Genomic DNA, 21235 nt, shown 5'->3' on the forward strand with positions numbered 1-21235 from the left:
CACAGTGCAAACTCATAGTGAGTAACATTCACACATTTACATCTCAGGAGAACGAGCAGCAAACGCCTGCCGCATTTGAAGTAGGAAACTGAGAAACCTCAAGCGAAGTCTCTGCCGTGGACTGAAACTTGTGTCTCATTGTAAGTTGAATGAGTGAAAATGCCGTTGAAACCTCAGACTTCATCTCTGTACTCCATCAGCTGCTGAGTCAACAGTGTTTGTGTAGTCATCCGAGTGCCGAACAACTCAAATGAGACGCATCGAAAGTGGATTCCTGACTAAGATTGTTAACTGAAAATTGAACAGCATAACAAAGTTTTCAGACATTTAAACTTTGTTTCTTTGCACATTGTTATATCTCACTTTATAATGTATCTGTATAAATCAGACATTTTTCAGTTGGTGGTTGTTTTATCTCAGTCATTACTAAAACATCATTACAGGCTGTTACACATAAAAGTACATCAAAACCAAAATAAAGTGACAAAATGAAGTGGAAATAAATGTGCATGTGATTCATTTTGAAAAATATAATACAAACGTAGTGGAATGAGCAGTTTGTGGGTTATTCAAAGCTTGACTATTTTTGGGGTTGGGGTGATGTGCAGACACACACATTTACACACTTGTATGACAGCTGTCTTTGGCCTCTGTCTGACAGACACACACATACACACACACACATTGGCATGCACTTACCTTCAGGTAGTTTTGCTCCAGTTGCTTTGTTTAATGACTTCAATATGAAGCTGCCAATATTTTTTATTTTAGGGATGTTTTTGAATCTTGCACACAGCAGGGAAATGCAAGGTAAGTCTATCAGGTTTCATTATTTTTGGCTTGATTTTTGCAGCTTCTGTCAGATTATTGTGTATCTTTTGAGATGCTAATGAATTCTGGATGATTAATCTAAGTTATTATTTTATTGTCAAATATATTAAAACCTACAGCTGTAAAACAATGTAACAATAATTCATTGAGAGAGTTTTTTTTTCAGTAAGCTCTTAAACACAACTTCATTTTTCTTAATCAGTGAATGCTTACTGAAAATATTTCTTTTTTTAACAATTCTTAAAGAGGTTACATTAAATATATTTTGTTCGCAAAATATTTGTTCACCTTTCAAATATGCTTATGCAAGATAGTTATTGCTTTTCTTTGCTTGGACAGGCCACATGTCTGTATTGGTGATGGTTTGGACATTTTCTTCATGCACGAGGTGTATTTCATTGGTTTGTTTCGTTGATGATATCATCCAATGGATGGTGCAATGACATGCAATAAATGGGGGGATCCTCTAACACATTTTGCTTTAGGCATTTGCACTTTCTAGGCACTGGACATTTTTTTAGGAAAAGATTTTCCCCACAAATCCCAGGATAAAACCTATTATCCTGAAACCAATAAATCCAGAGGGATGGAAACAATTCATTTCTGGCTTGTATACTCGATAGAGCTGATGAAATTAGATCCCTAGGGAAAAATGTAGAAAATGTTGCCTTGAATTGTTCGGCAAGAGGTCAACACAGATTACAATAAAAAAAATTTAGCCCCTCTCAGTTTAATGTGTTGACAGTTATTCACATTATCCAGACTTGTACCACTTTTTGAAAATGTGCATTAAATGTCAATAAATCAATAAACTGATGATGCTTTTAACAGCACAGTATTGTGTCAAATGTAAATGGGTTAAATATGACAGTGAATCAGGTACAGTACCCGTGCGGTTTACAGCAACACGCGACACGTGTGTTAAAGGCCTGTTATGGAAAGTCTGGTATCACGTGATTAAAAACCAAAAACATCTGCTTCCTCTTGTGAATGTGAAGCAAATCAATTCCCATCGCAGATTTTTGGCACGCTACATATGATGTCACACATTGTATGTCTGGTCAGTTCCTTCTTAAAATTCCTAAAACAAGCAATCATTCCTAATTTAGAGTTTTAATTGAACTATTTTTCAAAGCAAGGAATTTTTTTCTTTTACACAGTGACCTTCAGCATTCATTTCATAAGTGCAATTTTAAATACCCCTATGACAAATGAAGAAATGAAATGTATTAGACGTGCCAAGTGTTGTCACCCACAGATGCACTTGATATATGTGGGGTTAGCCGGGGACAGCAAATAAACAAAATCAGTTGGAGTCATAATCATTTCTGTAATGGATTATGTCTTTAAATCTTTTTATATGTCTTTTGAGTGCCTTTGGGTTACATCAAGCTGCCTTGTTTTTTTAGATTCGCCCAGTGACTTGGTTCTCGACAAAACTGTAAGAGGGATTTTGGGGGAAGAGGTGTACCTACGTTGTATGTACACTGGACCAAATAAAGTTATGTTCTCCTCCTGGAACCGCCTGGATTCCTCAAACCGTGCACGGAAAATGGCGGGCTACAACGTTAACGCTCCATTCAGCAGAGAAAACTTTGACTTACCAGCATCAGTTACCAACATCACTGTGAAAATGAGCATAGAGAGTCTTGACAATAACGGAGAATATACGTGCGTCTTCAACACCGATGTAGATGAAACCAAGGACACCATGTTCCTCACTGTCATTGGTGAGTATGATATGAGTGCAATTAAAAATTTATTTCTTTTAAGAACAGTTCTTCCAAACACAACTTTTCTGTTCTCTTTAAGCCCGGCCTGATGTTGACATCACTGTAAAGGAAGAAGTTGTGAACGGGATGCTCCACCAAGCTGTCACTTGTGCTGCCTCCAATGCCAAGCCAGAGGCTTTTATTAGATGGAAGATCTCTGGTGCCCTTCCAAGAGATGACATCTTTACTGTAAACACGACTAATGTTGTTCACCCCAACGGCACAAGCAGTTCAATCAGTGTACTTCGCTTCCCCTTAATTATGAATAATGAGAGTACGGTTACCTGTGTCGTCGAACATCAAGGCTTTACTGAACCTAAAGAAGCCAACATAGAGGTGGAAACATTTGGTGAGTTCTTCTAAGACAGATACAAGCAAAAGTAGTCATTTCTTGTCATGCATCAGGCCCGATACTATGCATTCTGGACTGGGGGGGCATTCATAAATTTTGGATGGGCAGCCATAACACTCAATGTAAAATATATATATATATATACTGAAACAGAAAATACATAATTCATATGCTGTGCCTTATCAATATCGCCGACATTGTTGCAGACATTGGTCGGAGGAAGCTAATTTAAATAGCGTTTGCCAACAAGGGATGCTATTTGTGTTAAGAGACACTCTATTTTTTCATGCTTGGCTGGATATTTTGGGGGACAGAGGGAAAATCTAGCCTCCTGTAGACCCAGCCTTGTCGTGTATATATGCTACTTTTATTCAGAATGCAATGTAACACAAAACTGAAGTTGAATATTATCTTCCTGCATAAGGTGGTCTATGGGTGTTGCAAGTGTTTTCTGTGGCGCTCTTATATTTGCAACAGCTCTCTGACCACACATATCACATTGTGAATCTGAAACTAGACCACACACCTAACCGAAACAACAATACAAAAGTTACAATATGTACCAGTTCAAATTGGAATATTGAAAACATAATGCTTAGTTTTTAACTTTTTAACAAATTAAATATCCATAAAAAAGTGTTTGAAAAGAAATTAAAACATTTGTATGTTTTGTCCTCATTGGCAAACTCTTCCATTTTAACAGTTCAACCTTTTGTGACCATGGAGACTGTCCTGGTCCAAGAAGGCGGAGAAGATTTCCAAGAAGTCACCTGCACTGCATCAGGGGGACGACCACACCCAAATATCACATGGATGTTGCCTGAATCAAAAAACATGACACTTTCACAGAGAAACACCTCAAAACCAGATACAGTTACAAGTTCATACCGGTTCCCATCAGACCTTTATGGGGGCCAAAACATCACTTGCATTTTTGAATACACCCTTCTTCCTTTTTCAAACACAAAGACTGTTACCCTGCCAACTTACTGTGAGTACAAGCCAAAATTGTATTTAATCGAAAGCATAAGCTTACAAGCTTTCTCATTTGAATTCTTTTGCTGTTGCTAGATCTCTCCTCGCTTAAGCTGAAAGACAACAATCTTGCTATAAAGGGTGAAAATCAAACTTCACTGGCATTTCAGATGGAGGACACAAACATTGCAATCGAAATGGATGTTTTGGGCAATTTTCCAAGTTATAAAATCAGCTGTATCAAGGAAGATTCATTAATATTATCCTTTAAAGTTTTTAAATATGCAAACAGACATAAAATATGAATGAGCACTGATTTAATATCATCTTAAAAATAAAGGTGTTTTAAAGGTTTTTATAACCAATGAATCATTTTTTTTGGAAAAAGGTACATGGTTCTTTATGGCATTGTGAATCATCTTTATGAGTGTAGTTGCTCTTTAAAAAAAACTGTCATATTATACAATGTTGATGCTATCTTAAAATATTGGATTGTAACTTGTTGAATACATCATAAAGATACAGTAAATGTTTTAAATGCATGCTCTGCACTTTTGTTTCTGCTTGTTCAAGGGAAGATCAACCAATGCCAGAGGATGTGCATGTGGTTGGAAGTGATCTGTTTATCAGCGGACCTCTAGAGCTGAAGCACGCAGGACAGTATCTCTGTCAGGCCTCGTACCGTACACATTCAGCATCTTTGCAGTTTACGCTTGAAGTGAATCCAAAAGTCATATTGCCAGGTACTGTAAAAAATGTTTTCCTAATATTTATTAACTTCACTGTAACTTCACTCAGCACTACACTATATGGCCAAAATTATCTGGAAATCCAAGTACAACAACCACTTACATTTATTTACCTATCAGCATTATTATGTAGGTGGCCCTCTTCAAAGTTGAAATGAGAAACGGTCATGTTTTGGAATATTGGGTAACACTTGAAGGGGTGTTCATAAGACTGACATGACACCTTCATAATCCTTACATGACATGTGGCATGAACATGAAGGAGATTTTACGCACATTTGTGACAACTGTCATTAAGTGTCATTTGCAAGGGTGACATTGTTGGAGGTGTCTTTGTTGTGACAACTTGACATAGACCAATACATCATAACTTTTCATGACAACTTGAGATTACCAAGACAACATAACTGACAACTTTTTACAGTAATAAAGTAATTGAATTTGTCATTAAAATGTCATTAAAAGTTAATACTCATGAACATCATGAATATTCGTTAATTTTTTTTAAGTTTCCTCCATGTGTTTAACTACAAATAAAATATCAATCAATTATTCAATAATAATTACAAAATAATAATAATAATAAAAATAATAATTAAAAAAATTAATAATAATAATTAAAATAATAATAATAATAATAATAATAATTAACATTGATAAAATAATATTTTATTACATTCTGAGACCGATTTACCTAAAAATAAATGAAATCAGTGCAATAATGGGTTAAGCCATGCAGCGTTGTCTTATCTGTTGGATTTTGCTAAGGTATTTAAAATTATTTGACAGAGTATTAACACTTAATGACATTTAAAGGACAGTTGAATGTAACGTTAACCCATAAAGCTACACTGAAAAAAATTATTCATTGAATTTAATACATTTTTTAAGGTAAGTGGTTGCAATCAATTTATTTAAGCTACATTTAAACAAAAGTTTAAATTTTATTTTACGTTACTAATCTTTTTTGTTCAAATGTAGCTTAAATAAATTGATTGCAACCACTTACCTTAAAAAATTTATTAAATTCAATGAATCCTTTTTTTCAGTGAGGCAGTTTCTTAAGGTTGATAATTATTCTGCTATGTCATGTTTATGACAGATTTATGACAAGTTATGATGTATTGGTTTAGGTCAAGTTGTCATAACAAAGACATTTCAAACAATGTCATCTTGCATAAAAAATGACACAATTGAACAAATGACACTTAATGACAGTTGTCATAAAATCTCCTTTATGTTCATGGCACGTGCCATGTCAGTCTTATGAACACCCCTTCAAGTGAAGCATTACCGAATATGGTGTTTTTTTACTTATCTGTGAGTTTTATTATTTTTTTAAAAATTCATATTGCCTCATAATCTTTAATCAAAAACGCAAATCTCCTCCTCTCCACAAAACGATCTTTTTTTTACTTCCGGTCATATGGTATGGCAGGTGGGCTGGGTCCGAGAAAAAGATTGCAGCGACGATCCAATCGTAATTGATGGACACCATTTTACTCTGATATACGTCACCATGGGGAAAATAATAAGACATTGCTACTTCTGTTTCAAGGCAACTTTAACAGAATGGAGGAATGATTTTCACTAAAATGGGGGGAGTTGGGTGGTTTCCGAAATCCTTCACAATAAATCATTTCTTTATGAATTTTGCTTGCACAGGAGCAAAGTTGGAAGCACACAATTCTCTAGATTGTGAGCTGTTTTTTATGAGTTGTTTTCATTGGAAAAACAACAGCCCATCTCGCCAAAACTGTAGTATAAACTGCAGATGCTAAATTTAATCTGTTTTTGTTTTTCCAGTGTCATTTCCCCCAAACATTAGTTGGAATCTTAAGGAGAATTCAGACCACATTTCCATTGAATGTTTGGCCTTAAACGCTGCACCTGCTGCAAACGTGTCCTGGACCCTTCCACCAAAGCTGAATGCTACGGTTCGCTCTGATGTCACTTCCTTTAATGGATCACATTCTGTCAGTAGTGTGTTGACTCTGCCCATATGCGTGCCCAGTGAATACACAGTTGAGTGCATAGTCGAACATCCGCATCTAACAGGAAAAGAGACACGACAAATTGCTCTTCCAGTTTGTGGTAAGACAGAGACAGCTACACCATCATAAACAAATACAGTTTCAATATGCAAATGTTCATAGTTGTCAACCTAGAGAGGACTTAAGCATCTTAAGCATACTTGGAAAGTACACTTTTATTATGCAACCTAGTCATCTAAATAAATTCAAATACAGTATGTTTGGCCATGTAATATATCTAGGAATGCACAAATACAGTTTACAATCAGTATTGGGCAATAAAAGCAATTTGACCATAATTATTAATATTAGTAGTAAAAAGGACAACCATCAGTATACATCGGTATCGGCACAGAAACTTTTTATTGTCACATCCCTATTTACAGCTTCCTGGAGTAAAACTATTTTTTATTACATTATGGTCTCTTTTTTGCAGAGGCACCAATAATAACATTGCAGTCCAGTGTTGAATGGGAGAACGACATTGCATATATGCGGCTGGTTTGTACGGTGGAGAGTCAGAGGCCTACAGCAACTATCAGCTGGGTTACAGAGCACTGTGATATTGACATCCGACCTGGTGTGACTGTTATGAGTCAGACTGAGTATCAGCAGAGTCATACTGTGATCGCTGGGAGTGTGGCACACGTCCCTATTTACATGTATGCTGGATGCACCGTTACCTGTGTGGTTGAGCACAGTGGGTTCGAGAAACCAGAGAAAAAGAGCATTGGCCTTCCATCGTTAGGTGGGTTTGGTTGTGTTACTTGTATTTAAAGGTCCCGTTCTTTCTGTGTTTTTGAAGCTTTGCTTGTGTTTACAGTGCGCAATATAACATGTGTTCATGTTTCACGTATAAAAAACGCAGTATTTTTTACACAGTTTACTTCTCTGAATACCGCTGCTTTCACTGTCCTCAAAACGAGCTGATGTCTTTCTTGTTCTATGAAGTCCCTTCTTTTAGAAATACGTAACGAGTTCTGATTGTGTAGCTTGTTTAGTGTGTTGTGATTGGACAGCAGCTTAGCTTGCCGTTAGCTTAACTGGCGACTGACGTATTCCTGTGGGCGGAGTTTAGTCAAAAACTATAATATTGACGTCATTCAACCGGGAGGTAGATGGCTAGTCCAAACTGGCCGTTTGAAAGGGGACTTTGAGCTTTATCATTTTGCAGGTATTATTTATGCTCTAACAGCAACATACTAACCTAAAGTTTGAAAAATGGGATCAGGAAAAACGGGACCTTTAAGTAGAATTTTGTAATAGACACACTTGCACTGACTGACGAAGACCTATTTAAATGGGATGGTTCACCCAAAAATGAAAACTTTTTATATAGTCACTCCCATGTCATGATGTGTTCCTTGTGTGGAAAAAAGTCTGTTTTTTTGCTTTCCTTAAAGGGAATTTTATCTGCTGACAATAAAAGTGAATGATGACCATGGCTGTCAAGCAAAATTTCAAGGGCATTTCCCACATTTCACCTGAAGTTGTAATATGGCTTAAGGTGATGTAGAATATGATATATGTAAGGAATAATTGACGACGGGCCATTGAGTTATTCGAGAAATGATGCACACCCGAGGTGGTGATGTGGCCACGACGTGAAACGGAGTGGCCATTACACCTCGGATGTGCATTGTTTTTCAATAGTTCAACGGCCCGGAACCAATTATTCCGCTTATACAGTTACCACAGCTTAAAACATTGATCGCATGATATATATAAAGGGATTTGTCCGTTTTTTGTACTTAAATCGCTATTGTGTGTAGGGTTATTTCATCCGCGTCACATCCAATGGCTCTTTTGCTTGTTCCAAAACGTCATTCTAAAGCTGGCAATGGAGGCTTGAGCCGTTAATAGCATTCTAATGCAGGTACTAAAGCAACACCAAAGAGTTTTTTTTGCCCTTAAAATAATGTTTCCAAAAAAGTTTCAGTCGTTCATCCACTCGAAACAGATTGAACGGCACTTTCACATTCGCTTTGCAGACTCTCTCGGCCAAAACCGCACTAAAGAAGTTTCGAGTTCGAGTGAAAACTACAAAAACTTGCTTTACGGCAGACCTACAATCCAATCAGAGCCAGCTTTGCTGCAGGCTAAATTATTTACGACAGTGGTAATGAACAATTCTGCTTCCAACCTGTAGGGGGAGCAAAGAGCAAAAACTCTTTAGTGTTGCTTTAATGCAGTTATTAGAAAGAGAGCGACAGGGACACAGAGAAGAAAGAAAGAAAGCGAGAGAGAGCGAGGGAGAGAGAGAGAGATTGTGTGAACGAGGCTATCTCTGTGCATCTCTAAACAGCGCTGTTATTGCCTTGAAAAATCGTCTGTCATGTTGTTTTTGTTAGTCCATTATTACAGTTAACTATTCGAAGTGATATGGTACTGTAATGGGGGAAAGAGAGCTGCCTGGAACTACATTCGCTGTGATATTCCCAGAAAATAATTGCACGCCTCAGAACGTTCATCAGCCAATTAGAGTCAAGCATTCAACGGACCCATAGTATAAAGCTTTGTATGTACAACTTTGATCATGTTTTCATGGTGTTTTTGTCCATGAGCCCTTGGTCCCCATCAACTTTGGCTGCATTAAAGGGATAGTTAACCCCAAAAATTAAATTCTGTCATCCTTTACCTTTATAAATTTCATTTGTTTTGCAATGTTTGAAACCAATGTTTTGGAGCACCATTGTATTTTTTCTGCCTATTTTGGAAGTTAATGGTGCTCCTGCATCCTGCTTGATTCCAGATATCGTCCTTTGTGTTTAGCAGAACATTATACACATTCATACAGGTTTGAAATGACTTGAGTAAATGACAGATTTTTCATTTTTGGGTGAACTATCCCTTTGATGCAGTCAGGGTCGATGGGGACCGGTGGCTCGTGTACAAAAACACCATGGACACATGATCAAAGTTGTGCATACAAATATATACATCATCTGAAGCCATATTGCAACTTTGAGTTAAATGTAGCATTTTCATGCTTGGAAAACAGCCATGGTCATCATTCACTTCCATTGTAAGGAGCTTACACAAACTGCTTACTGTATACAGTACATACTTGTTTAAATAACGTAAACCTTTGCTGTTAGGGCCGTCTAAAAGCCAATTGTTTGTGGAAGAAGATATATATAACCATCTATGGCATGCTGTGTGTGAGTACACTGGCAATGGAGTAAAACCCAACATCTCCTGGATTCTTCCCGATGAAGACACCATAATTCAGTCATCTGTTCAGTTCAAGAACAATGGAATTAATGTGCAAGTCAATTCCACTTACGAATTTCAGCTCAGTCAGCATGAGGGAAAAGATTTGATATGTCTGATCCAGAACGAGCACGACAAAGACGAAAGACAAACGATACACGTTCCAAAATATTGTAAGCACAGCTATATTTTTTTCAATATGATTGAACGTAATGGTGGGCTGATTTTATTTGGTGAATGCAATCTGCTTTATCTTTCACACAGCTATCTCATCTATTGCGGTTTTAAATAAAACCACACTTTATCGTAGAGCTCAGGGGCAACACGAGCATAGGGTGACATTGCAAGAAAACCTCTCGTATCAAAAGATACTTCTGAAAGCTCATGGGAATGCATCGTCATACAAGACTCAGTGTTACAGGTAAGCTGAGTCATCAAATTATGCATGCAAATACAAAATCTATTATGATTTCTCACTGATTGTAAATGTAAGATTTAACACCCATCAATAATGCAGCAAACACCTTTTCATGACAGTATGGACCAAAGCACACTTTTAACTCATTCACCGCCATTGACGAGTTATCTCGTCATTTATGCGTTCATATTTAACTAATAAATATGCTTTTCTGGACGAATTTCAAAGTGAAAGTGTAATACCGCTTTTATCCACCAGATGGCACCAAAACGAATTTATCAAAAACGGAAGTTAAAAAGATTTAATGAATTATTTTTTACTGCCTTTATGTTTGATAGTCATTCTGAGTCTGATCTCTAACATAAATTTCTTTACAAAAACGCAATTTTTTAAGCTTTTTGCTCAAAATGTTGTATTTTTGAAGAGAAATATCCATATTTCAGTGGTTAAATTAAGTAGAAAAAGTAAATATATAATGAAACGTTTTTTCCCCATTTTGTTTGTTTGTTTGTTTGTTGTTTGTTTGAAAGCAGAGGGTGTGTTCTTTAATTTGATATAATTTGTATGTTTATATATTTATAGAAAATAATTTTTCCTGCAAGGAATTTTGTGAAAATTTTGTTAAAATCACAAAAATGCAGGTGGGCAACTTTTCTCAAAAAGGCTGGCGGTGAATGAGTTAAAAAAGAGATTTAATCAACCCTAGTTGAACAGAAAATGTATAAGATTTGTGAAAAAGTATTTCAATTTCACTGAAAAAGTTAGTTCAACTTAAAAAAGTAAGTTACCTCTTGGGTTAATTAAACTTAAAAAATTTGAGTTCACACAATTTTTATACAACTTTTTTTAAGTCAACTAATATTTTAAAGTTGAATTAACTCAAAATTTGAAGGCAACCAGGTAACTTACTTTTTTAAGTTGAACCAACAAATATTTTTTTAGTGCAAAATGTTGTGGATTTTAACCCAGATAACACACATACTGATAATAGGTATACCTTGTAATGCACTGTAAGTTGCTTTGGATAAACAGATCTACTAAATACTTAAATCTAAACCAATATTTATGCTTAAAGCAAATGTTTTTTGTGCATATTTAGCACTATTATTTATTTAAAGACATGCCTCTTTGTTATCCCAGGGAAGATGGTTCTGCGGCACACACTGTTGGCATGGCATTGGTTTTTACAGAGCCAGTTTCTGTATTGGATACGGGCCTGTACATCTGCCACGTCTCGTACCACCATCACAAGGCTACAGTCTCCATCCGCGTGGATGTGACTAGCGAAGACACTCAACACTGTGAGTATCCCAGCTGTCCGTCCTACAATATTTCAAGAGGATTGAAGCTTCACAAACTCCTTGTTTTATTTTACACAGTGATATTCGTCACCATCTGCTTCTCATCGGCCGCTGCGATCACCCTCATCCTTACTATCGTTTTGTTTGTTCTCTGGTGAGCGGATTTATTATATTTTTTTTTTCAAAACACTCAGATTTAATTTTGCAATACAGGTGAGTGGAGGCAAACAGGATGCGAGGTATCTTACCTAGACCGATGACATGCGTAGTGTTCATAAACAGGATATGCGGTGGCTTGTGCAGGCTGGCAAGAACACCACATTGACCACACAGTTCAGTTACTCGTGCGACAGACTACAAACAACTTTTCCTGTCTTGGTGGTGAAGATGATGGTTTCAAAGCAACTCAAGTTTCTACAAGCTATAAATGACCCAAAAGTATGTCTTATCTAATGCATCTCTTTTCTTTTTAGTAAATCAAGTGAGAGGAGTCACCAGCCGAACAAGGTACTACTAACAAGTCAAATTCTTATAGCATTAAAATAGTTAATCACACTTTAAAATTTCGTTTTTGTGTTTTCTTTCAAAAGAAAAACAGAAAAGAGCGTGAATCTCTGGCAGCCCTTATGCAAGATCCTCGGTCTCCAGAGAGGACGGTGCTGCCGTACGGGACCGGGCCGGATTACGCCGAGCTTGTGCGCTATTCTATTGTTCTTGATGTAAAAAGCACCGTGTGAGGCCTCTGTTGGGTATATATGCATTGAGGCTAAAGGGCTAAGGCCCTAAAAACTGTGATATGACATGCATTTAAACCGGGAAAGATTTAAGATTTTTTTTGCATTATGTGACAATGTGTTAACTCTTTTGTACATAAAGGTCAGGTTTTCCTGCAACAAGTGAGTACATGCAATGCTATTTGAAACTATATCTCAAATCATGCTGGGATACATGTAGCATATGATCCACATCAGCTCAATTCATAATCATTGAAAAGCTCATATGCAAAAAAAGTGTGTATGACATGTTTTCTTTTCAGACTCTTATTAAGTGAGATTAAGTAGTTTTAAAGTATTTCAGTTCTTGTGGTTTCAGATTTTGGGATACCACTGTATATATATATACACAGTATATACAATGAAATTTGTTTACAAATGTTTTTCTAGTTATTTTTTCCAGGCACAATACCACTTTTAAGTAGCTTAGTTTTACTCTCAGCATTAATGAAAGTGTTTTTTTAAGGAGTAGCAATCTATATTATAGTAATTTTTTTTCATTTAGAGCTTATCTTTAAGTTTGATTATTGCCTATTTTGTTTATATCCAAACTGAGCTTTCAGCACACTCACTGACAGCGTAAAATGTATAATGCTGTAGTGCCCTCTAGTGTCCATGCAGTATATCTCTTAAATGTTTGCTCTGCCTTTAAGTAGCCTACTTGCCATTTATTCCCCAAATCAGGGGTCTCCAACTTTTTTGCGAGCAATGTTGATTTACTTGTTGATTTTATTTTATTTTACTTGATATGTTTTATCATTGTTTAAAAAGTTAACATGCATAAAAGAAGCCAAGCTAATATATAAAAAAGATGTAATAAATATTAAAATTGAGGCTTTGGCTGGCAACTCACAGACCCCGTGCGGGCACCATGTTTAAGACCACTGCTCTACAGGGAAAATATTGTTAAATCTCTAACAACACAATAAAATACTTGACAAACATGCACTGGGTCAGTGTGTTTATCTGGGAAACATTTAGTCGAACCATGAAAGGCTTTAACACAACATATTTATCAATGGATAGATATCCATTTACCACCTTAAATTCTTGTTTATAAAATTACAATATCTTGTATAGGTTGCTTACAAATGCAACGTTCTTCTTTCATACAAATTCCAACATTAAGACAAATTAAACAAAATATTGACTTGAATATGCAGATTTATCGTTTCTTGTACAGACACGGCTTAAGCTGTAGTCCAGGTTTCTTCACATTCTCTGGTGCATTTCCCGTTTTAATGAACTCGAAAGAGTAGAAGTGGGTGTTTTCTGTGTCCTAAGAAAAAAAAAACATAGGTGGTTGGTAAAACAACAGCTCTCATGTAAGCAACAATAATTGAAACTTTATTAGCATACATTGTCTGTTGCTAAACATTAAACAATCTTACAGGAGACATCAAGTTCAATAATTTCTCTGCGTGGCCATACAGTATTTAAGGCAATTTCACAGAACAATGCACATCATGTGGTGCAAACACTGCGGCTTCATTATATTGCAATATAATACACGCACCTTTACTGATTAAACACTAAATTTATAGGGATAGTTCACCCAAAAATGAAAATTATTTCATCATTTACTCACTCTCATGTTATTACAAACCCGCATAAACTTCTTTGTTCTGATGAACACGAAGGAAGATATTTTGAGAAATGTTTGTAACCAAACCTTTCGTGTACCCCATTTACTTCCATAGTATTCTTTTATCCTACTATGAAAGTAATTGGGGCTCATTAACGGTTTGGTTACAAACATTTCTCAAAATATAAGACGTTTATGCGGGTATGAGAGTGAATAAATGATGACAGAACTTTCATTTTTGGGTGAACTATCCATTTAAAAAATGAATCTCATCAAAAGTTCAGAACTTGGTTAAAGCATTAATGCATCCTGATTCCTTACAGGCACAAATAAAAGCACAACCTCACATACATGAAGTAACTGAAAAAAGCATGACTTTACCTTACTGACCAACTTAAAGCCCAGACTTGACATTGCACCAGTAAAGGAACGCACATCTTCAAATCTACTGGCAACTTCTGCAATTTTAAGAACACCCCTGTAAAAGAGAAGATATAATAGTCAAGTTAAACCAGGTTCACACAGTGTACAAATTTGGTATCCAAGACCAATTTTAGGAATCTTAAAAGACTGTAAAAGATCAAATGGAATTGGGACCAAAGTATGGCTACAATGTGTTTTGTCTGGCATTCACGACAGTTGATGTCACAGCTAGGGGGAGCCAAATTGGGCATTATAATTTAAAAGGCAACAATCTTAAAGAGGTCATATGATGCAATTTCATTTTTTCCTTTCCATTTCATTTGTATATGGTTTTGATTCTGTGCGATATCGATTAGTAATCGATGTTTCATAAAAAAAAAAATATTTTTGCAGACATGGAAATTATTTAGTGTGCTGTCCCTTTAAGATCTACATGTAATGCACAGATTCAGTATACTGTTACAGATGCATTTTCTTTCTGAATTGTTCACATTTACACAACAGATAATGGGTCTCATGCGCTAATAATTGCGTACGTTTTTCATATTTATACGCACACTTAAACTTCTCACGAAAACTTTCCACAGAATTCACAACACGTGCGTACGCACATGAGTTTATTCTTTTACTTGTTCTTACGTTAGTGAATTTGGAGTGTTCTACATGAGTGGCCACGCGCGTGCACAAGGTTGGTAATTTGCATAAACCACGCCCAAACCAGCTCCATATAAAGGCTTTCCGCAGCGCAGCACTGGTCCACAGAAAATTTTAAAGCAGTTTGTGATAGAAGCAAAAGACCTTGAAAAGAAATCCATGATCATATTTATTATCGATAAAGTTCAGTTTTGCTTTTCATATTTTATTTGGAAGAAAGCCAGTGCTGTCCAACGGCTGAAGTAACATTAAAGAAGTTTTGGATGCGTTAACAAATATGACATTTAATTAGTATGACAGAGACGCGCATCTGTATCTAAAATAAAACAGACAAGAAATTACGTGATTGACGTTTGGACTTCTCATTACATTTACATGACAGTCACATATGACGCTTTCACATAGAGATTTAAAAAGTGAGGAAGGAAAGCGTGAAGATTTGTCATTATGTGCATCATCTTTATATGTGTAGAAAAAATAAGTAAGCTATAATAATGTATAAAACAATAATATAGATCATGTATAATAATCTATAATACAGAAAATATGATAATAAAAAACATAATCATGTACATTTTATATATCAACATTATTATACACATTATAATTGAAGAGTTTTGTTGCAAAACGAGATAAATCTGTTTTTAACATTTTTGTCAAAACATGTTTATTATGTTGTTATGTTATTATTTTGTTTTATGGTGCTACTTAGCTGTATTTTTTAAGTTATGAAGGTTTAAATCAAAACAAACCAACTGCAGTTGAATTGATATTAATTGGAATGAACAACCAAAAAACAAGATTTCTGAAAAATTTAAAAAAACGGAGTTATCTCGTTTTGCAACGAAACTCTTCAATTATAGCCTAATATTTGATTATAGCGTACGAGTGGTTTTAGGTTTTCTTGAATTTTTGCAAACATTTAGAAGACATTTTGATACGAACATTTTTGTTGAATCACGATTTGTTCGTGAAAACATTCGTACGCACATCTCACGCACAAATTTGTACATACACATGCTTAGTGAATGAGACCCAATGTTTATGAGGATAATTTTGAAAAGTATTTGTGTATTTGTCCGTTCAAGCGCAAGGAAACGTGACCCCTGTATTTGCATGCTGTCTGAAGCCTTGAGACATGGCTTGCCAGACGCGCGCTTCGGACTTCTCAGACAGCGCATGAGCAGCGCATTCAGATCTGTTTCGTGTCTGCTTTGCATAAATATTTAAATTGGCAAGGCCTTAAACACGTACAGATGATAAACTTTTGTGACGATGTACTGGCCTGTGTGTGCAAGTGACAGTTCTTCTGTCAATTGTCTCAAGCATCGTTTACGCTTGCTGCGCGCCATTGGGTACTCCTTTTAAGCCCTACCTGAAGTAAAGCACGTACTGGCTGCGGGTACATACCGTGTCCACAGTTGCTTTTTATTATCTTTGTCCTGGCTATTATTAAACTCAAATGGAAACATATTTACCCCATCACCAAAACTCTATTAGCTTCTTTCAAAAAGTCACCAAGATTTGTTCCCATAAGAGAAAGGCAGAAAACGGCAATATCCACTGTGGAATCTCTGAGTGGCACCTGCAAAAGCAATAAACAGTGAGTTTATCAAATTAATACAGTTTAAATGATATATATCCCAAATAATAACGATATAAATACTCACTTTTGACATGTCACATGCTGTGGCAAGCTTACAAGCTGGAGCCAAGTCAAAAGAGTGAACTTTATTCTTCAAACTCTTTGCAACCTTACAGTCCCCGCATCCAAAGTCTGCAACGACTAAAGAAGCTGGTCTGAAAAACAAAGATCAGAAATTCAAACAGTGCTGTTTATAAATGCAAAACTGGAAGGTTTTTAGTCTTAAAAAGTGCATTGTAATTATCACCGAGTTGGAAATTAACAAGAGGCAAGTTGTCTCACCTTTGACGTATATATGAAATGATAGAATCCAAAGGGTTTTCAGGCCAGTGTTGCACCTGTGCAGTGTAACCCCTGTGGTAAATCCCAATAGCATCAGGGTCCTGTTGAAACATGCGTTTGGCCTCACCACTGGTCGAAGTGTAAAGCAGCTCGTTGATGTGGCGAAATCGAGCGGCTTCTAACCGTTTCTCCATCTTTGACCTTAAGGCACTTGAACGGTCAGGAGGCGTCTCCTCAGCGTCACCCTTTGTATTCGCTATATTGTTTTCCTGTTCTTCTTTCTTATGTTTGTCTGTTTTACTGTCATCAGTATGATGCAACTTTAAAATTTGTCTCAATTTCTCTGCCCGTATTTGCATTTGCTTGGTCATTTTATGTGTTTTTTCTTTATTTCCCAATTCATGTGAGATTTTATTGTTGCTGATAGAGTCACTTACTGTCTGAGTATGATCAGTTCTCATATTTGATTTAACAGAGTCTTTGCCATTTTTAACATTGTTCTTGACAGTAATATCGTTCTTTATACGAGACTTCGTTTTTAATTTGGCTGACTTATCTTTCTGCACTTTCTGGGTTGCCGAAAGGTCTTTTGGTGGTTCCAAGGGTTCTTTCTTTGCTTTGGCATTATCGATATCGGTTGTTTTCGGTAGGTATTTGTTCTTACACCGTCTCTTGTTCTTCATCCTGTTCTTCCACTGTTTTCTGCTCAGTATTTGCTCTGTTTGACTTGTTTCTTTATCTACCGGAGCGCCTTTGTTACTCTTATCCTTACTGGAATCTTGCGAGATCTTTAAACTTGTGAACACATAAGCCCTGATATAAAGTCACTGACAATTAGGTGGATATATTAACAAACTACTTAGCTCATATTCTCACTTGTCTTCTTCATTGGTTGCTGCTTCTTCTTCTTTGCAGGTGTTTCAGATGAATCCAGCTGTTCCTTCTGCTCCCCCTCAACATTATCAACCTTAGAAGATCTCCTGCGTTTTTTGCACCTTTTCTTTTTTGGTTTGTTGGGTGCAGGTGACTTCTCTTTCTCCTCATCGCTATCCCCAAAAGTTTTTTCACTCTCCCAGTCTGGAACTGATCCCAGCGTCTGCAAAGTTCTCATAAGACTTCGTTTACCCACAACCTTATCCTATTGGGGTTAAAATGACACAGGGTGAACTTCATAAGTTAACCACTTTTTAAAATTAAGTTTAGTTCCTGGTATATTTTAAACATGCCATATGCTGCATACCTTGACAGGAGTAGAAGACGCTTTTTTGACAACAGTCTGATGTGATCCATCTGCTGATGGAGAATCAGTCCATTCCTCTTCAGCAAACATGCTTGCAAATATTGAGAGTGTAAAGTTTCCTTTAAGTTAGTTACAAGCTACGTTGTCAGATAAAACTGAACGGTTGGTTTAAAAAAAAGCACTAAACTCGCATTAATAAATCGCATCCAACAAACGTAAATTAATTCATGACATATCGCAACACGCTGTAATCCCTGGGTTACCCACACGTGCGAACATGAGTCACGTGGTTTTGTGTACATCCGGGTTATCAAAACAACTTCCTCTCCAGACGTTTGTAAATCGCATTTTCGGGTGAAACTTTATGGTACTCCTTTTTTTGTGTGTTTATCCCCATTATGTTACATGTTTAAATTAAAAATACAAAATATTATGGTTGAAAGATTTATCGAATTTTGTTATTTAACACATTTAGGCTTTTATTAGTATTAGAAACAAACCCATTGTAAAATTGACAACAGCATAAAAACTACATTTTTTATTGGAAAGTGTTTGGGGAGGCGGGTCAAGAAACAAAAGATCCCAAGATGATTTTTATAAGCTTTCAAGTAGTAAAAAAATCATAATTTTTATATGATATATCAAATGGTTAAATCTTCTTGGATCACTTGTGCCCACCAGCACATAAATTTACAACCTTGCTACAAGTCACACTTTGGATTAGTGGAGTCAATAAGGGCACAAGCAAATGCAGCAGTTTTAGATGCGAGATTTAATACTGCCATTTGGCATTGGCCCCAATGCTGACATTGCTGTCAAAGGCTTACAGTAAATAATGTCCAAGATCCTTTTAGCATCTGCAGAATAAATTATATCAACCAAAAGCAGAAATAGCATTGGCAACTCTGCAAAGACTATGACCTTGGTCTGTCATCATCATGAGAAACTTATTCTAGCATTTTTATATTCTTCGTTTATTTAATTTATATTATACTAATTATAGTATTTGGTACGCATAGCGTGGTCACGTGGCACCTGTTAGTTTTCTAAGGGCTGATAGACTAATCACTAAACATGACTCGTCAAATAACAATAACTAGAAGAAGTAGCATATTAAAAAGATTTTACGTTTCAGTTAACCCTGTGGTGCTTAGCTTTTCAGGCTATAAAGCGACCCCTAGAGGAATGAACCATCGTATCAACGGCGTTAGCGGTTGTGGCTAAAAGGAATACAGCTACGGCCAAAATCTCGTGAAATATCGCCGGATGAGTGCTGTTTTCATTCTAATCCTACCCACAAACCTAACCCTAAACCCAACATGAGATTATGCCTTAGATGTATCCTATCTATCCAGAACCGCTGTTTTTCATTTTATTCCTACTCCAAAACCTAAACCCAACGTCTCGCGAGAATTGGGCGTAGCTGTATTCCCTCTAGCCAGAACCGACTTAACCTTTAGCGGAAGTTGTCGCGTTTATTTTTCTTTTACATTAAAAATGGCGTCGCAGCAACAACAGCAGCAGCTGGGTACTAACAATCCCCAAATGACCGCTCAGCAAGCCGCTATTTTACAGCAGCAGCAACAACAACAGCAGCAGCAACAACAACAACAACAACAGCAGCAGCAGCTCAGTCAACAACAAGACTTTGATCCCGTTCACAGATTCAAAATGCTGATACCACAGCTCAAGGAGAGTTTACAGGTTTGTTCCATGAACCTCAGAGCTAAAATCATATTAAGTGGAAACAGGAAACAAACTTACATTTACAATTGTATGTTTTCAGAATGTCATGACCATTGCTTCACAAAATTTTTCGTACAATACGGCAATTGACAACCAACGCACAACAGAGTAAGTTCAAACACTCTTTAAATAACTGTAGGGCAAATGCATTTTCAGATAAAACTGAAAAGTGTACTGCTTGTTAATAAGTAAAATCTAATTAAAACCTCTATTTGTGTATATGTACCCTGGTACTAGTAGTACAATTAATTACTGTGTAGGTACCATGATCTGTGAATAAAAGAGAATCAATCAGTAGTTCTGTTCTATGAAATCACAAGGAATTTATTTTGTAAGCAATGTCTTTACCTCAGCTTTTGTGTATTGAATTCACTGTTCATTCATGGGTTAACACAAATATGATGAATCTTTTTTAGGAAGGGTAATGAGGCAGCTGTACAACGGTTTGATAAAAGTTTAGAGGAGTTTTATGCTCTTTGTGATCAGCTGGAGCTCTGTCTGGTAAGAACTGTACTAGTCATGTAATATTTTGGAAATATTATTCAATTATATTGTCACCTTGTTTTGTTTCACGGCAAATAGTGTTCATGTACCTCAGTTGGTGAAACATTGTGTTAATATTGCAAATGTCATGGGTTCGAACCCCAGGAACCCACGTGTATTATGTAAAAATTAACCATACTTCACCAAAGATAGATGTTTGTTAGGTTCGTCATCAGCCCCTGCTTTGTTTAAAATTTAAAGTATTTGTATTTATTTTATTAAAGGTTAATAAAGTTTTATTAGTGTTTTATTTAAGATGACTTGATTTTGTCAATACTGTACTAGTTAAGAATTTTTTTGTCTTTCCTTTAGCGTCTGTCCCATGAGTGTCTCTCACAGAGCATCGACAGCACAAAGCATTCTCCCAATCTCGTACCTACAGCCACCAAACCAGACACAGTACAAACTGAATCTTTGTCTTACTCGCAGTATCTTAGTATGATCAAATCACAGATTTCATGTGCTAAAGACATCCATAATGCTCTTTTGGAGTGTTCAAAGAAGATTGCTGGAAAGGGACAGTGAGCTTGTAAATTTAGTGACATTTTTGTATTGTTTTCTATAATTTTGTGATTCTGATTTAAGAATAAATCTTTTTTGCTTGTAATTCATTTTGTCTGTTTTTATATGTTTGAATGTCTTGAAAAGAAATGTATTCTTAGTAGTGTATTCTGAAAAGCTTTTTAGAGAGCATGGGTCA

The 21235-nt window shown here is 36.2% G+C and overlaps 3 protein-coding genes across 3 annotated transcripts; 2 read left to right on the forward strand and 1 right to left on the reverse strand.

Annotated features, from left to right (window-relative positions):
• The first annotated feature begins 641 nt into the window (after positions 1-641).
• On the forward strand, positions 642-13361 carry LOC129437788 (uncharacterized). The gene is made up of 14 exons (XM_055196088.2): positions 642-810; positions 2241-2561; positions 2644-2952; positions 3659-3946; positions 4027-4174; positions 4504-4673; positions 6486-6773; positions 7149-7460; positions 9811-10098; positions 10190-10346; positions 11484-11644; positions 11723-11798; positions 12118-12151; positions 12235-13361. The coding sequence occupies exons 1-14, from the start codon at positions 690-692 to the stop codon at positions 12379-12381; spliced, it is 2820 nt and encodes a 939-aa protein (XP_055052063.2). The 5' UTR covers positions 642-689; the 3' UTR covers positions 12382-13361.
• Positions 13362-13363: 2 nt separating this feature from the next.
• Positions 13364-18574, reverse strand: rrp8 (ribosomal RNA processing 8). The gene is made up of 7 exons (XM_073863243.1): positions 18247-18574; positions 17881-18144; positions 17007-17800; positions 16750-16879; positions 16558-16664; positions 14384-14480; positions 13364-13696 (listed from the first exon to the last, which is right to left on the reverse strand). Exons 1-7 carry the CDS (start codon positions 18334-18336, stop codon positions 13583-13585), a joined length of 1596 nt encoding a protein of 531 aa, XP_073719344.1. The 5' UTR covers positions 18337-18574; the 3' UTR covers positions 13364-13582.
• Positions 18575-19710: 1136 nt separating this feature from the next.
• On the forward strand, positions 19711-21142 carry med29 (mediator complex subunit 29). The gene is made up of 4 exons (XM_055196092.2): positions 19711-19950; positions 20033-20100; positions 20409-20493; positions 20848-21142. Exons 1-4 carry the CDS (start codon positions 19744-19746, stop codon positions 21058-21060), a joined length of 573 nt encoding a protein of 190 aa, XP_055052067.2. The 5' UTR covers positions 19711-19743; the 3' UTR covers positions 21061-21142.
• Positions 21143-21235: the final 93 nt, after the last annotated feature.

The sequence above is a fragment of the Misgurnus anguillicaudatus genome, chromosome 24 (genome assembly GCF_027580225.2).
Source record: "Misgurnus anguillicaudatus chromosome 24, ASM2758022v2, whole genome shotgun sequence".
In the NCBI taxonomy this organism is placed as follows: domain Eukaryota; kingdom Metazoa; phylum Chordata; class Actinopteri; order Cypriniformes; family Cobitidae; genus Misgurnus; species Misgurnus anguillicaudatus.